Consider the following 17,119-nt stretch of genomic DNA (forward strand, 5'->3'; position numbering starts at 1 on the left):
TCCATGAGCTATTGTTGGTGCAAGCACTGGCTGTGTTCCAGCATTTGAAAGTGCCCCTGCTCCATCTGGAATTCAGAATCATGGCTTGTGTTTATAATGACTGGTTCATCTGGACTGGTTCAACTGGAACATACAGGCTTGTCAGCAGTACAACATAATTCAGTTTGGGTGCTGTGTGGGATCGCAGGAATTAAAGGTTTTAATTTTTTATGTTTTTATTTAGTACTCACACACAAAACATTCTTTACTCTCCCTTTTTTTAATCCCTGTCATTTCTTAGTGGCAACCCCCTTTTGAGTAACACAAATTTTCCATATGTGGACTTTGCCCATGTGTTGCCAGCTGATAAGGAACAGGGACTTCACATCATCAAAAAACCACAGTGCGTTTAAGGATATGGCCAAAGAGGTGGTTTCGCTATATTCCCTTACACATATGTACGACTTGAGCATAAGATGGAGCAGCTCACAGCATTCACACCCCAACAGATATTGCCCCCTCCAAGTCTCAGCTTAGGTTCGGCACAGAGCAATACATGCCTCTGTGTCTCCAGATTCCAGAATATGCCAAAACTCTCTCTCTCACTATATATTGCCCTCCCTGGCCTAATGTTCTCCATCCCAGGATGACAGAGTGGCTGGGGAAACCCAGCAAGATGAGTGGGGTATAAATAAGAAAACTGTTGTTGTTGTTCTGCTGGCAAAGGAGGATTTAAGGCAGGATGCCTAGTTTTGCCACACTGGGTGCCAAGCCTAGAGGGAGTTGCAACAATGTCATGAATTGAGCAGATCAGAAGGCGAAGGGGGCGGGTTGCTGAATTTCGACCTTGCACAAGGGGCTGCTGAAATTTGCAAGACCAAAGTCCACCCCTGCAGCCAGGTGAGTTGGGAAAGGGCCCACCCATTTGTCTCTATGGCAACAGAATGACCTCTTTGAATAAGGTAACTAGCAAAGATATTAGCAGAGGGACCGGTTTGAATGGTTCCCCAGCCTCTTCTAGATACTAAGCAGGCCTGGCAGGGACCCAGACTATCATCCACCACAAAACTCCTAAAGATATGTATGGATGTGCCTGAAGGATCCACTTCTTCAAGGATCTACACACAGCTGAATTCTTTGTCCACAACAGGAGTGGGGAACCTTGGACCTCCAGATGTTGCTGAACTACAACTCCCATCAGCCCTAGAAAGCATGGCCAAGGGCCAGGGATGAGGGGAGTTCTGGTTCAGCAACAGCTGGTGCGTCAAGGTTGCCCATGCTTGGTTCACATAAATAAAGGTAAAGGTAAAGGGACCCCTGACCATTAGGTCCAGTCGTGACCGACTCTGGGGTTGGGCGCTCATCTCGCTTTATTGGCCAAGGGAGCCGGCGTCCAGCTTCTGGGTCATGTGGCCAACATGACTAAGCCACTTCTGGCGAACCAGAGCAGTGCACGGAAATGCCGTTTACCTTCCCACCTATTTATCTACTTGCACTTTACCATGCTTTCGAACTGCTAGGTTGGCAGGAGCAGGGACTGAGCAACATGATCTCACCCCGTCGCGAGGATTCGAACTGCCGACTTTCTGATCAGCAAGTCCTAGGCTCTGTGGTTTAACCCACAGCGCCACCCGCGTCCCGTTTGCATAAATATTCTGGTTCTAAATACAGAAGTGAATCAGATTGACAGTTGAGCCTTACATCAATACCATCAACAAGCCAGTGTCCTTTATCCGCCAGCAAGAGTCTAGGGGAGCCCAGTCCACAACTTCTTATCCCATAATAAATGTGTTAAGTCTTTTAAGGTGCCACAAGCAGCAGACTAAGGGTTCCCCCATCTGGAAATGGCAACATCCGTGCTGTTACAGCAGGAGCAACCACGAACTCTCAGTGGGACAGTTATTATTTTTCCTTTATAAATAACTTCTTATTCAGCAGCGACATCGCAAAAAAGAGCACACCAAAAGAGAAGAGCAAAACAGGAAAAGGGAGAAAGAAGGAAGGAAGGAAGGGGGAAAGGAAGAAAACAAAATGAAATAAAATGAAGTAAGAGCCCTGTTCCCGACACGTTGATTACAAAATTCAAGGTAAAGTAGTAAACATCCGGATCAAGTGCTGTGGTTGTCGTGGGGTTGTTTTAGACCTTGAAGCCCTCCGGCCCTTTAAACAGTCACGTGCATTTCTTCACATGACTGCCGGCACAACTGCTTTGCATGCAGACTGTCCCAGTTCAGTCTACAGACAGGGGTGAGTAGGACTTCCCGTCTGAAATCCACTGCCAGTCAGTGTTGACAAGCCTGACTAGATATATGGCAGCTGCGTAACTGCTGATCCCTACTCCGATTCCCCCCAAAAAACCCCAAACGTGTGTCATGGGCGTAGCAGCATCCCGGGCATTTGACCGGTCTTCCACCCGGACACTGCTGCCGCCGCAATATTCCATATACAGTATGTCTGGAGAATTCTGGACGTATGACAGCCTTGCCACTATCCGGTGTCTGGCTCTGTCTGGCAGACTCGGAATGAAATATCTCAACAACAGTTGTTTTAACTTACAGAATATGTCAAAATCTTTCTGCAGTTTTAGTTAAGTGTGCTTATTTGTTCACTAGATTGGGGGGGGGGGGGTCAGCTGGCTACGCCCATGGTATGGGGCCCTCCTCCCTTGACCCACAGTCCTCTGGGCTTCCCCTCCAGCTAAAACCGGACCCAGAAAAGCTCCCAGCTCTGCCGTTTCCAGACGTTACGTGCACGGGGAGATCAAGGCGGGAGGCGTCGCGGACCCTCCCCTGAAGTCAGGCGTCTAGCGCACAGAAAGGAACCAACGGCGGGCGCGCGCAGCCGGCGTACGTGAGAAGGACGGGGCCCTTTGCGCGTCCACGTCGGGCGTGCGCAGGCTCCGTCCAGGGCTCCGTCCCTCCCGGGGCTTCCTCGTCGGAAGTCTCGTTTCTGTGCCTTGGGCTCGAAGCTGGAGGGTGTGGCTTCCCGCGGGCGGAGGGCAGGGCGGCCCCTGCGCCCACCCTGCCCCCGGCGGGGACCCTCCGGGGGGAAGCGGGGCGGCTGCTTCTCCCGGGCGGCTAGTCCCGCTCCCCTTCTCCCTTCCACCCCGTCGGGGGAGTCGCCCGAAGGCTGCCCCCCCGCAGGGGCTGGCCTGGGGCCTCCGCCTCCTCCTCTGATTTGCGCAGCCTGGCCTCAAAAACTTCCCCTTTCGAAATTGCCGGCGCAGATCGAGACCCGGCGACCGCAGGGACAGCACCACCAGCAGCAGCTGCCGCCTCTCGGCCCCTCTCCCCAGAAGGACCCAGGAGTCCGGCGACGATGACCCCGCCGGGGCGCCTCCTCCTCCTGGCGCTGGCCGCGGGCGCCCTCCTGTGCGCGGCGTCCGCAGCCGGCGTCTACTTCCAGGAGGGGCAGAGCTGCCACAAGCCGATGGCGAAGAGGCCTCCGGGGATCAGGTAAGGCGCCCGGCGCCCAGTCGTCTTCCGAACCCGGATCTCCATCCTGCCGGCTTGGAGAGGCGCGGGCGCGCTTGAGGGCGCAACAGGACGCCAAAGGCGCCTTGGAGCGCCCTTATTTCGTCTGGCCTTACGTAAAGAATTGCGGGGTGGTGGTTTCCCAGCTGTCTCTGATCCTGCAGGCAGCATATCGCTGTCACGTGTAGAGCCAAGCAAATAGCCTCCATGAATTTGTCCTATTTCCTTTCCACGGAGGTCCTGCGGTCTCCTGGTTCTGCAGCCAGTCTGTGGCTGTAACAGACGGGAGATGTGGTTTAGGGCAGGACTTCCCAATTTGTGGTCCACAGACCCCAGGCAGTCCACGTCACCCACTCAGAGAGTCTGCAGCACCATCAACATAACAAAAAATACAAGAGCAATATCCAAATTTTCAAAAGTAGGGGGTCCATGGCTTGGCTTTTGAAAAACCAGGGGTCTGTCGTCCTTAGCTAATTGGGATCCACAGGTGTAGGGGTTAAGTGTGTCCAACTAGTACTTGGGAGAATCTTGCTGGGTGACCTTGGTCCAAGCACAGTCTCCAGCAGAGCTGCCTCACAGGGTTGTCCTGAGGATAAAATGGAGAGAGGGGGAGCCATGGGGGCCACCTTGAGCTCTTTGGAGGAAAAGTGGGAAATAAATTAAAATTAAAATGCCTGGGCAGGCTAGACAATAATGCACGTTTGGGGTTGGGGCTTGCTTTCAATTTGGTGGGTCTCTTCTTAGAGCCCTAACTTGGGAGAAGGACCATAGATTATCTGCTTTGCAAACAGAGAGCCCCGGGTTCCAGTCCCCGGCATCTCAAGGTAGGGCTGGGAAACTGACTCCTGCCTGACCCTCTGGAGAGCTGCTGCCAGTCTGTGCAGACAGGGCTAGATGGCCTGACAGCTTCCCATGTTCCAGCTGCAAAACCTGGGAGTTGTATCTTAAATTCCACCCTGCAGCTCCCACGTCACTGCTCCAGGGTTTACTTTCTTAATGCTGTTGCTCCCATAAGGAGATGGCAAGAGGCTGCATTAAGTGCTTGAGACTGGTTAGTGTGTCTGTTTTGAGGAAGTTTGCTGCTAGCAGCTGCCGTGTGACTGCCCAGCAGAAAGTTGGAGGGAATCATGACAAAGCAGTGAAGGATTTTCCTGACAACTCTTCTTAGATAAAGGGGGAGGAAACAGTCACTTGGTTTTTCCGTCCTCTCCCCATTCTCCAACAGAACCTACCCTCGTCCCCATGAAAACATGGACATCTCAAAACTACCCAAGAGCTGGGACTGGAGAAACATAAATGGAGTCAACTATGTGAGCACCACACGCAACCAGCACATCCCACAGTACTGTGGGTCGTGTTGGGCTCATGGCAGCACCAGCGCCTTTGCAGGTATGGAGATGCGTGGGATGGTTGGCAATGCATCTGGTGGGCATGCTTTATCCCTTCCCACATCCAGTACAGAGAGGGTGCTTTCAGGTGACCATCTATCATGGTGTTTGGAGCAATCAAGTATTGTGCAACATCCACGTGACGTTGCTGTCATCGGAAAGCCAGTCCATATTAAACCCCCATCCCACTTTTTAAATCCAGGTTTAATGGTTAATTGGTAACCTAGTTAATGGTTTACCATGCATTCCCCCTTCTGAGATGTTTGTCTCAATAGTGTGCGGGGAAAACAAACCATGATCACTGGCGCAATGCTGTGTCTCAGCCAGGAACTCTGGTTTGTTCCGCTTCTGCAAACCACAATGAGGCAGTCAAAAATGCCCCCCCCCTCCCTCTATAGATCAGCCTTCCCCAGCTTGGTACCTTCCAAATATTTTCCACTGTTTTTGACTATGCCTTCAATCAGCATATCAGACAATGATGAGGGATGATGGGTGTTGTAGTCCAAAACTCGTGGAGGTCACCCAAGTTGGGGAAGGGAAATTAAGCAGAAAAACCTGGGAAGGGGAATTGAATGGAAGATTCTGGAGGGCAGCCATAGCTGACTGGCTGGAACTTTGAGGATAAACAGTCCAGGCTGCAACGTTTTGTCGCAGGGCTGTTGTTCTACTGGAGCTGTCAACTTAAAATGTTCTCTGAACTATAGAATGTTGCAGGTCCCAATATATACAGGTTATATCTGGGTTCTCCAGTGTGCACCTTCAGAGTAGGTCCCCCCCCCCGCCAGTACCGCCCCCACCCGCCAAAAGAGTATTCTGCGTTGCCCACAGCAAATTGCAAAAATTTCCTTATGTGCCCCCAAGCCCCAAAAACTTGTCTTACTCATGATGATGTTATGCCTGGTAGTGGTTAAATACTGGAGATCTCTGGATACAAACCTCTTTGATCTTCAGTTTGTATATGTTTGGGGCTTAATATTAATGGAGAAATTGACTAGCAAGGTGCATTAAAGAAGAAGATGACACAAGACATTTAAGGGTTTTTCCAACAGCTGGTTTAATTTTGTTACATGCGCTTTTTTTAAAAAAAGGAACACGTTTACAAACCACCAGAAACTCATGGGGAAGTGTGGAATGATGTTTATTTTTTTTTAAAAAAATGTAACCAAGCGTCCTTTGTTTCTTTTGTAATTTGTATCAACGGGTTATGTTTGAGTTCCGCTACAGTGGGAGTGGGAAGATCCAAACATTGCTAATGTGTTTATTCTTTAAATTTGATAAAAGGTAGTTGATTTTTTTTCTTAAAAAAAGCTGTCTTCCACCAATTGCTGGTTTGTCATCCCCCAGATCGCATCAACATAAAGAGGAAAGCTGCTTGGCCCTCTGCATACCTGTCAGTCCAGCATGTTCTCGACTGCGCGGATGCTGGCAGCTGTCATGGGGGAGACCACAATGCAGTATGGAAGTATGCTAATGAGCACGGCATCCCAGATGAGACCTGCAACAACTACCAAGCTAAAGATCAAAGTGAGTTTATCTTACCTGCTTCTCTAGCTCAGTGGTTCTCAAACTTTTATCTCTGGGCCACACTTTCAGAATAAAAAATTGTTTGCGCCACGTCAAATTTTTTAAATTGATACAGTGGAACCTTGGTTCCTGAACTTAATCCATTCCGGGAGTCTGTTTGACTAACAAAACAGTTTGGGAACCAAGGCATGGCTTCCGATTGGCTGCAGGAGCTTCCTGCAGCCAATCAGAAGCCGCATAAGCAGTGCCGGACATTTGGCTTCCAAAGAACTTTCGGGAGGCGGGATGTTTGGCTCCCAAGGCGCTCGGGAACCAAGGTTCCACTGTACGCTGGAAAACAAAACAAAAAACTCCTAGCAGCGCTTGATTTATAACTTTAGAACACAGTTCTGGGATCATGGGACATCCAGAAAGTATAAAACAATACAGCTACATAAGAATATGAATCATTCCCAAAATATAATTACAAACGAGCCTCTTACATAGGTACCTTAAGTATGTTTACAGACTCAATGAAAGGTGTGCATTTGCTTTTGCCAGGTCATCTCATTTATCTTAGGTCTGGCTTGAAGCAAGCAAACTTTCATATCCTTATCAACACAGATAAGTCATTCTCTTTCCTGATCTTTCATATTTGTCAGAATTGAAAGCCCCTGTTCACAACAATATGTCGTGTAAAACTGTAGAAGACTAGTCAATTTTGAAAAGATATCTATCCATATTCTGCAAATTAAATATATATTCTGATACTTTACTATACTATACTATACTATACTATACTATACTATACTATACTGCACTGAAATGTTCAAAAATTTGAGTGTCCTTGAATCTTACTGCCACACCCTTTGAGAATCACTGGTCTGTCTAATCTATAATATTTATAACCTGCCTGTCAGCTGAGATTGCAAGATGAAGGTTATGATTAAAACTCACACTAAGGTACAAAATAACTGGGGATGTGTCCGTATGGAGGAAGGAAGCCTCTTCTGTCTCCTTGTGAATTCTCAAGAGTAGACCCATTGAAATTAATAGATCTTAGTGGGTCTCCTCTAAATAGAACTCACCTTTGGGTACAGCCCTCTGTTTACAAGAAGACACATGGAAGACCACAAGGATAAAAATAAATTTCAGCATTTGTGCTTCCATCACCAAAGCTAATCACATGAGAAAGAGGAGGAAGGACGGCAGGGAGAAGAAAATGCATTTAATAAAAGTAGGAGGAGGAGAGGAAGAAAGAGAGAGGGACAGTCTGTGGTGTAATCACACTTCATCAGAGGGAAACAAAGTCTGGAGAGAGATGGATTGGTTAGTACCATATTCTCCTTTTTTCAAAGCAGATTTCTCTCAGCAGTTACAATGTGTTTGTATTCAAGCAGATAGCCTGTGCAGCAAGGCAGTTTATGGCCTTCCCTTCCTATCCTTGTTCTCCCATTGAGTAAATGCAATTGCCCCTCCCCCCTCATCTCTAGTAGTATTCATTCATTTATTATGTTTCTTGGTGGCTTTTCTTACAGAGTATCCCAAAGGCATTAGCACTTAAAAAGAACCAAGAGTCTGGGTGGAGATAAGGATTAGCAAAGAAACTGGGAGGGTGTCACAGATAGGAAAGGTTCAGGTAGGTAGCCGTGTTGGTAGAAATATATATATATATATATATATATATATATATATATATATATAAAAGAAAGGAAGGAAGAAAGAAAGAAAGGTGTTTGCTTCTGGACAATTTCTTTCTTTTTTCTTTTTTAGATAGGAAAGGGATCAGGAAAACAAAGAGTCTGCCCCTGTTTTCTGCTATCAATCCCGTCCCCTCCCAAAGTGCAAGTTGTAATTATTTCAGCCTATTCCCTTCCCTGCTTCTCTGTACAGTGGACACTCGGGTTGTGAATGTGATCCATGCGGGAGGCACATTCGCAACCCGCAGCGCCGTGTCTGCGCACGCGCGGGTTGCAATTTGGTGCTTCTGCGCATGCACGAGCCAGTGTGGTATGAGAGCCAGTGTGGTGTAGTGGTTAAGAGCGGTAGTCACGTAATCTGGGGAACCGGGTTCGCGTCCCCGCTCCTCCACATGCAGCTGCTGGGTGACCTTGGGCCAGTCACACTTCTCTGAAGTCTCTCAGCCCCACTCACCTCACAGAGTGTTCGTAGTGGGGGAGGAAGGGAAAGGAGAATGTTAGCCGCTTTGAGACTCCTTAGGGTAGTGATAAAGCGGGATATCAAATCCAAACTCCTCCTCTTCATGAGCACTGAAACCCGGAAGTAACCCGTTCCTGTACTTCTGGGTTCGGCGCCATGCACAACCTGAAGCATCTGTGACCCAAGGTATGACTGTACTTTCCAACCTTGGGCTCCTTCCTCTTTAGTCAGTAGACCCAAAGAAGCTCCACACTCAAGAAATATTTTTTTAAAAAATTTCATATTTATTAAGATTTTTGAATACAAATGCATAAATAAAAATTACTTATATCATAACATAGTTTCGTCTCTTCTTTGGACTCCCTCACATCTCCCGCTCCCACTTACATCGTTGCAGAAGATTTTTTCCAAGCAAATTACCCACTTGTTTACAATATTTATCACCGCTCATTTAGATAAAATCTAACAATTCTCCCAAAAAAATTTATATTTTCCTTATTTCTCACTTATCATCAAAATCCAATCTAATTCCACACTCAAGAAATATTGGGTAAGACTATTTCTAGCTATACGGTGGAATTCTCCTATCTTCAAAAGTGTTTTTCTCTCTCAACATGCCCCCCCCCAAACTCCCCACCAGCTATCTCCTCCAATTTCTTCTAGTCTGCAACTTGGTCAAAAAGCACAGCATCAAAAGATGCGCCTGTTTGGGTTTTGTTTTTTTACACATTTCCCCTTTTCTCGCAAGCAGTGTGTCAAGGGGATATGGTGAAACCTAGGGCTGTCTTCAGCTAATGCAAATTGTTGGTGCACAGATTTCTGCTTGTGAAATAAGACTTCCTTCCCTGTCGTCCATTGCGCTTACCCTGTGCCCTCCCCAAATCTGCTCCAGGACATTGGGGGGATGATTCCTAGTACAGATTTTGGGGGTGCGTGGTGGCGGGGAGGAGAGGGGGAGCATGCTCCATTGTGCAAGGAGAACTCATTACGGTGAAGGAACGTTCACTGAGCACTACGTTCGAGTCCACCCTTCATTTCATTGTTTATAGCCACTGGATAAAAGGAAAGTTTCTTTCAGTTAAATGTGCCTGTTCATTTTTCAGAATGCAAGAAGTTTAACCAATGTGGGACATGCATCACTTTTGGTCAATGCCATGCACTAAAGAATTATACGTTGTGGAAAGTTGGAGATTATGGAAGTGTCAGTGGGCGAGAGAAAATCATGGCAGAAGTCTATGCGAATGGACCCGTCAGGTACAGAAGCTAAACCTTTGTAGCCAGTGTCTAGGTAGTAACACATGAAAGCATGCAAATAATTGCAGTTATTTCAAATAGCCTATTGCAGTGGTTCAAGAAAGACCAGTGGCTCTGTTTATCTGGTTTTGGAATTTGCCACGTTTATGTTATACTTTATTAAGCCAGTGCCATTTGAGAATTGAGAACTTTCGTTACGCTTCAGAAGAGACCGGCACATCCACCCCATACAGTTAAAGCACAGGACTTGCCCCCCAAAGAATTCTGGGAACTGTAGTTCATTAAGGGTGCTGTGAATTGTAGCCCTGCGAAGAGTAAACAACCACTCCCAAGATTCTTTGGAGGAAGCTGTGTGCTTTAAATTTAGGGGGTGGGTGTGACCAGTTGATTTGTTGATTTGATACAGTGATTTGTCAAGTGATTGGACCAAGTAATTTGTCCATTGATTCAGTACATTGTCCAATTGATTTAGTGGCCTTAGGAATGCCTCAATTTGTTGATTATGTGGCAGCAGGTGACTAGCTAACAGGACAATAAGTTTTGTCCTCCTAAGAAGGGATGGTAAAGGTGGAGGCTGACTTTGGGGTGCACCAGGTAGCAGCTTTGATATTACTTACAAAGCTTGTTTGTTTCACTGGCAGAAGGATTATGGCGATTATGGCTCCAACCTACCAAGGGGCAAGTTAAAGTAACCTCTGCTCCTTGCCGCGGCAGCTTTCTATTTAATAATATTATTAATAATAATTTTATTATTTATACCCTGCCCATCTGGCTGGGTTTTGCTCACGAGATAAAGCTTGAAGCTCTTGTATCAGGTTTTGACTTTTGCGGTGCTATCTAGAGTGGACGTTGAAAGTTTCAACTTATCAATAGCATCTTAAGGCTGCTTTGATGTCATTGTTCTGTATTCTTTAAAACAGCTGTGGGATCATGGCGACTTCGAAGCTGGAAGCATACACTGGAGGAATTTATAAAGAATACGACGCCCATCCCATGATAAACCACATAATCTCCATTGCTGGCTGGGGCGTAGAAAACGGAACTGAATTCTGGATCGTCCGGAACTCTTGGGGAGAGCCATGGGTAGGAAGGACAGAGCAGCCATAAATGAGACACGTGTGTGTGTGTGTGTGTGTGTGTGTGCGCACGCAACATCCAAAGGGCCAAATATTCACCACTCCTGCTCTAATAGGAAGGAATTCAGCCCTTCATGTTTGATTACAGCTTTCTGGCAGGCCCCAAGAGCTGCACGACTCTGTGTAGGTGCAAACCCTACATGTACAAAGATCGGGGATGTGTTTTGCAACTACTGTATAAGCAGTTGGAGTTTTGTCCAGAAATCTGCACCCGTTCCTACGTGTGAGAATCTTCTTCTGAATGCTACAGGATCAGTTGCTGGAGTGTTTGGGTGCAAGACCACCAGAGCTGATAAAAACCCCAGTGGATTGTGTCCATTTAGGGATCAGGAAATGGTGTGATGCCTGGCAAGCCAGAGGCATTAGAAGGGTGTTGGTGTTTTAGCAATAGACCAGGCCATTTCGGGGGGGGTGGATTTTGGGACTTTAGCCCACCTTCTCCTTCCCTCTGGCAGATAAATAAATAGTTGTGTGTCTGTCGTGCCATACCTTGCATGCAAGATGCAAATATCCCACTGCACTAGGGTGCGGCTTTCCAAAGGTTGTTGGATCACAAATTCCCATCATCCTTGATCACTGGGGCTGATGGGCATCCCAACAACACCCAGAGAGCCACAGGTTGCCTAATCCTGCATTACCCCCTCCTGCATGCTCTGGGGCAGATCCAGGACAATTGCGCTTATTCCTTCCAACTTGTACACAGTCAGTTTTTGTTGGGTGAGGGTTTCCAGGGTGGCGGCAGCAGCAGGAGAAGAGTCACTTGAGCCCATGACTAATGCAGTTTCCCATCTTGCAGGGTGAGAAGGGCTGGCTCAGAATTGTTACGAGCGCCTATAAAGGAGGCAGCGGAGGGCACTATAACCTGGCTGTGGAAGAGGACTGTGCTTATGGAGACGTCATACTTTCTTGAATTCTGCAATGGATCACAGACCCCTTATTTGCACTCCTGATTTTGAAACAAAAAGTATCTCCCAGCAAGATTTCCCTCCTTCTTCTCATGAAAGGGAAAGATCTATCTATATATTTGGCAACGCATGCTAATGGTGAAGTATTCGCAAAGATCAGGCTGCTTGTTTGCATATAACTTCTGCAGCAAAGGAAACTGTTGATTGCACACACAGAGAGAGAAACAGCATTTATTTCTTTTTGCTTGGAAGCTTTCCTCGGTTACGATGATGTAGGTGAAAAGGACTTTGTGGTGTATGTGACGTATGGATTCCCATTTGGCTAAAGTGGGCTGAGGCTATGTGTTAAGCAAAATGCTGGACCTGCAAAATACCTGAATGGTGTTTCCATGCAGCCAGTGCCTAGTTTAAATCACATTGCCTCGATTTCTGGACGCAGAGTTGGGGAAGAGCTGAAGGGGGGAGAGCATAGCAGGGAAGGGGGCACAGCCTGTCATTACTCGTTGCCTTCAATGCAGGCTTACTGGTGCCCTTCCTTGCTGCGCATTGCAAGAGTTGCCTCTGTTGCTCCAGCCACTTTTGACTCTGGCCCCAACCATCATTTGCATGTGGCCTCTGGAAGGCTGTGTATGACCATGTAGGCCTTGATTTCCGGCTCCTCCCACTGATACTTCCGGTAATTCTATTCCCTGGAGAACCTCAGAATGAGGCCAATATCCCTGATCCTTCCATTCAGGTTCTGCAAGCATGGCACATCAGACTGTGTGTAGCATTGGCATACTGGAGACGCACAGCCCAGGGAAATCTATGCATTCAGTTTCAATGCAGCCCACTATATGGGTTGGTTGCTATTGTGCATCCAGTATCACAGTTCTGTTCAAAGCCCCATTAAAACCAACGGGACACAGCTTGAGTCTCATTGCCCGTTGAGTCACAGCTAAGTATTGGTGAATACAAGTCAGTGCTTTCCTTTTTTTCCGGGGTGGGGAGAAATTGTGCAGCAGTTGGGAGCAGACCAGTTGCAGAATTATATGCGAGATAATAGAGGATTTTTGGCTACTGAACTGTTTACTGTGTGTGAGACACATGTTTTTAAATAGGAAATCTGCTTTTTCCACATTTGGGGATAATTCCTTCAGGAATGCTCACTACTGGGGAGGGGGGGGAATTGCTCAACAACAATCCTGTGAGGGAGACGAGGCTGAGGAAAATGTGACCAGCCTCAAGTCGCCCAGTGAGCTTCATGCGCGAGTGGGGATTTGAACTTGGCTTGTCCCAACACCCTCTAATTTGGAAGGTGGCAACGTGATGCCTCTTGCAGCGCCCACAAAAGATATCAGAAAATGTTCCTTTAAAACTCCCTCGATGAGAGCCTGTTCGCTCTTGCTGCTCACCTCCTGTTTGCAGTAGCTCAGTCTTTGCGACATTGAGCATGCCCCGGTTAAACATGCCCACATTTCATGGGGTCCTAGGATTGGACACCCGCCCTCCCTCCCTTCTGTCCTGAAAGGTGCAAAGGACACCCTGAGTGAGTGTGGCGATGGCTAATGTAAAGGTAAAGGTAACCTTGACCATTAGGTCCAGTCGTGGACGACTCTGGGGTTGCCTGCTCATCTCGCTCTATAGGCTGAGGGAGCCAGCGTTTGTCCGCAGACAGCTTCTGGATCATGTGGCCAGCATGACTAAGCCGCTTCTGGCGAACCAGAGCAGTGCACGAAAACGCCATTTACCTACCTGACGGAGCGGTACCTATTTGTCTACTTGCACTTAGACGTGCTTTCGAACTGCTATGTTGGCAGGAGCAGGGACAGAGCAACGGGAGCTCACCCCATCGTGGGAATTCAAGCTGCCGACCTTCTGATCAGCAAGCCCAAGAGGCTCTGTGGTTTAGACCACAGTGCCACCCACGTCCCATGATGGCTAATGTAGGTGCCTTTAAAAAAAATAAATTGATTGGCTATGGTGAAAGGCGTGCACCATGGCTCCCCTCCCTGCACTTTTCAAAGGGGTGGCCATTTTTGTGTCGTGCCATGCCCCATGGGCACCGACGGCACTTTATCAAGATTCCAAATGTGCCCCCAGGCCCAAAGAAGTTGCTGCCCCCTGCTTTAACCTTTCCCTCTTCTGTGTACAAGGTGCTCTACAGCCTTTCCCTATTCTGTGAGTTGCTGCAGCCGTCCCATTGTAGCCATATGCACCTCCAAAGGTAGATGCCAATGAGTAAGAGGCCGGTGCTCTTGTTTTAAGTGACAAACTTAGGGACAGTGTTTTTCTGTTGAAACATCCCAGAGATGGGAATGGAGGGGAAATAGCTAGAGGCCTGTGCTACTGATATAAAAATATAGTCCACGGCATTCTTTTTTCCAGTGTGCTATTTTTTAAAATTTTTACAAACTGTAACTAGTAACAAAATTTGTACACTCATGATGATGTTGAAAATTAAAAAGGGCACGTTTTGCACCCTCACGTGTGTACCAAACATGTATCTGACATCCTCAGGCACTAGGAGGAATCTTGCTGCAAGTCTGTAATTATATTATATTAACTTGTGTAACATACATAACCCATAAAAAACAAAAAAACAAAAAGGGCATCACAAGATCTAGACCAAGACCAAGATAGTCAGAAACAAAAATGCAAGAGACAGACACCACAAAAAGAGTTTCTGATACATGCAGCAATTGAAAAACCAACCTTTTACAAAGTTATATACTGGCAAACACAGCAGGGACTTCCCCTTTGTTCTCTGAAATATTTGCATAAGCAGTAAAGTTCCACCAGTCTCTCACAAACACATCTCTGTGTATTTCCTCTAGCTAGACTTAATCTGCATTTAAGTTCCTCTCCCACATTCTTCAATCAGCCTCTTCAAGATCCATCTCCAACGTGGCAATAAGTCATATGTGCAGCTACCAATAAATATCATATGAGGATGGGTTTATCTTCCAAGTCTGTATTATCATCTGAAAATAAATTTAGTAGAGCTAAGTTCTAGGGTCTTCCCGAACACATCCTTTGGAAGGGCTCTATATTTGCAGGTCTGTACTATGTGTTTGCAATAAAAACTCTGTTTAATAAACATGTTGCATGGCCAACACTGGACAGAACCTGACTGGGTTAGTCATAATGGTTCAACAGACAACTCAAGATTAAATAATGAAAACAGTAAATGCTGCTGGATACTGAGGCCAGGATAGCTCAGTTGGTTAGAGCGTGGTGCTGATAATGTGAAGGTTGCAGGTTTGATCCCTGTACGGGACAGCTGCATATTTCTGCACTGCAGGGGGTTGGACTAGATGATCCTTGGGATCCCTTCCAACTCTACAATTCCAGACTCTACGCTGACTTAATTATAGGGGAAATTAGGTGCATGTTATCTACAATTGTATAGAGGCTGCAGAATACGGTTTTCTTGTGGCAGAATTTGGATTAGGTAAAGGTAAAGGTACCCCTGCCCGTACGGGCCAGTCTTGACAGACTCTGGGGTTGTGCGCCCATCTCACTTAAGAGGCCAGGGGCCAGCGCTGTCCGGAGACACTTCTGGGTCACGTGGCCAGCGTGACATCGCTGCTCTGGCGAGCCAGAGCCGCACACGGAAACGCCGTTTACCTTCCCGCTGGTAAGCGATCCCTATTTATCTACTTGCACCCGGAGGTGCTTTCGAACTGCTAGGTTGGCAGGCGCTGGGACCGAGCAGCAGGAGCGCACCCCGCCGCAGGGATTCGAACCGCCGACCTTTCGATCGGCAAGTCCTAGGCGCTGAGGCTTTAACCCACAGCGCCACCTGCGTCTAGAATTTGGATTAGCTTTCGGTTATTTCATGCAGGCCTTCCAAGGAGCTCAACACACACCTGGCCCAAATGACTGCTTTTACATGTCAGCTTTCCTACAGCAGCTCCACTCCAGGGCTGCTATCCAAGGACTGCCTCTCCCCATATGGACCAACCTGGACCCTGCGACCATCATTTGTGTGCTGCCTCCACGTGAACTCTGGAAGGCGGCAACACGTGAAGCGGCCTTTTCCGTGGTGGCTCCCCATTGCTTATCTTTAGGCATCAGGCAAAGATGTTCCCAAATCACCAGGCCTTGGGCCAATTAAACCATTTACAGCTGGCTCTCCAAATGAAACGTAACATGAAAACGCATTCCTTTCGGCATATTATATACCCTTTAGTGTAGTAAACCAGAAATGAACACACAGCAAACAACGGTCGTTTGCAGCATGGGCAAAAATATTCCTGCATTGCAGGGGGGTTGGACTAGATGACCCTTGGAACCCCTTCCAACTCTACAATTCTATGTACTAAGGAAACATGAGGGCATTTGTCAATTATCGCCCACACAAACTCTGGATGCCTGACACAGATGGGTTCTGTGCTGCAAGGGCATTTGCAGAAGAATGCTTTGATTCACTGCTTGGCCCAGGGTGGATTGATAAATTTAGCACTGTTGTTAATGCTCCGGAAATACATAAATGATTACGAAACTAAATCACCAAACGCCTCCAGCAGCAATCCCCGCCCCCCGCATAGGCGGCATATATTTAAAAGAAACACACACCGCAAATGATGTGAGCCACTGGGAAGCGATTCTTGGCCCCTTTAACTACAGTTCTCAGGATGACTGTACCGGGGCGTGTGCGCGCGCTTTAAATGCATGGTGCGTAGGCAGCTGTGTCTGTTTTCTATTGCTCCCCCTCGCCTCCCAGTCACTTGCCAGGATCAAAGATGCCCATTGTCGGGTGTTTCGATCCAGAGGGACGTGCGGGTAAATTACGGTAACATGCAGCGAGCCGTGCTGCAAAAAACAAAGCAAAACGCAGATCTCGAGCCCCGGCCTTCCTGGAGTCAGTTTTTTCAAAGGCAGCAGTGAGCACCGCACTATACAAGGTGCCCATGGCTCGAAACCATGGTCTGCGTGTTCTGCACTGGAGAGGCGCTTGGGCATTCCGGGTTTGTGTGTGTTTGTTTCTTAAACTTGCCAAGTTGCAGAGTTGGGAGGGACCCCGCGGGTCTTCTAGCCCAACCCCCTGCAACCCGCGGGCATGACTGCGCTGATGCCAGCCGTGATTTGATGGTGCGTCTGGCGGTGATGAAAGTCCCGAGATGCGCAGGTGAACCTCCCGAGGGCGGCGGCGTTTAACTCTTTCTTCCTGCCTCGACGGCCGCTCTTATCAGATGGCCAACCCCTCGTTTCGTAACCCTGGGCGAACCAGTCGCCCTTCCCGCGCCGGGGCGGCGCCGAAGCACCTTATAAGGGGCGAACTTTGCCGCAGCTCCTCCACCCATCCGGCCCCGCACGTTTCCGGCTCCCACCGCGAT

The 17,119-nt window shown here is 47.8% G+C and overlaps 1 protein-coding gene across 1 annotated transcript; it reads left to right on the forward strand.

The window, feature by feature from the left end:
• Window positions 1–3,146: 3,146 nt before the first annotated feature.
• On the forward strand, window positions 3,147–14,590 carry LOC307217876 (cathepsin Z-like). The gene is made up of 6 exons (XM_079979892.1): window positions 3,147–3,434; window positions 4,678–4,841; window positions 6,185–6,364; window positions 9,607–9,757; window positions 10,678–10,840; window positions 11,690–14,590. Exons 1-6 carry the CDS (start codon window positions 3,298–3,300, stop codon window positions 11,801–11,803), a joined length of 909 nt encoding a protein of 302 aa, XP_079836018.1. The 5' UTR covers window positions 3,147–3,297; the 3' UTR covers window positions 11,804–14,590.
• The last annotated feature ends 2,529 nt before the right edge of the window (window positions 14,591–17,119 follow it).

The sequence above is a fragment of the Podarcis cretensis genome (assembly GCF_951804945.1).
Source record: "Podarcis cretensis genome assembly, chromosome: 6".
Lineage (NCBI taxonomy): Eukaryota > Metazoa > Chordata > Lepidosauria > Squamata > Lacertidae > Podarcis > Podarcis cretensis.

Excerpts from the sequence above, each read along its gene's own strand:
- LOC307217876 (XM_079979892.1), top strand. The coding sequence starts at position 3,298 with ATGACCCCGCCGGGGCGCCTCCTCCTCCTGGCGCTGGCCGCGGGCGCC. Across the intron at positions 4,842-6,184 it reads CAGCACCAGCGCCTTTGCAG|ATCGCATCAACATAAAGAGG; the intron begins GTATGGAGATGC and ends GTCATCCCCCAG. Across the intron at positions 6,365-9,606 it reads CTACCAAGCTAAAGATCAAA|AATGCAAGAAGTTTAACCAA; the intron begins GTGAGTTTATCT and ends TTCATTTTTCAG.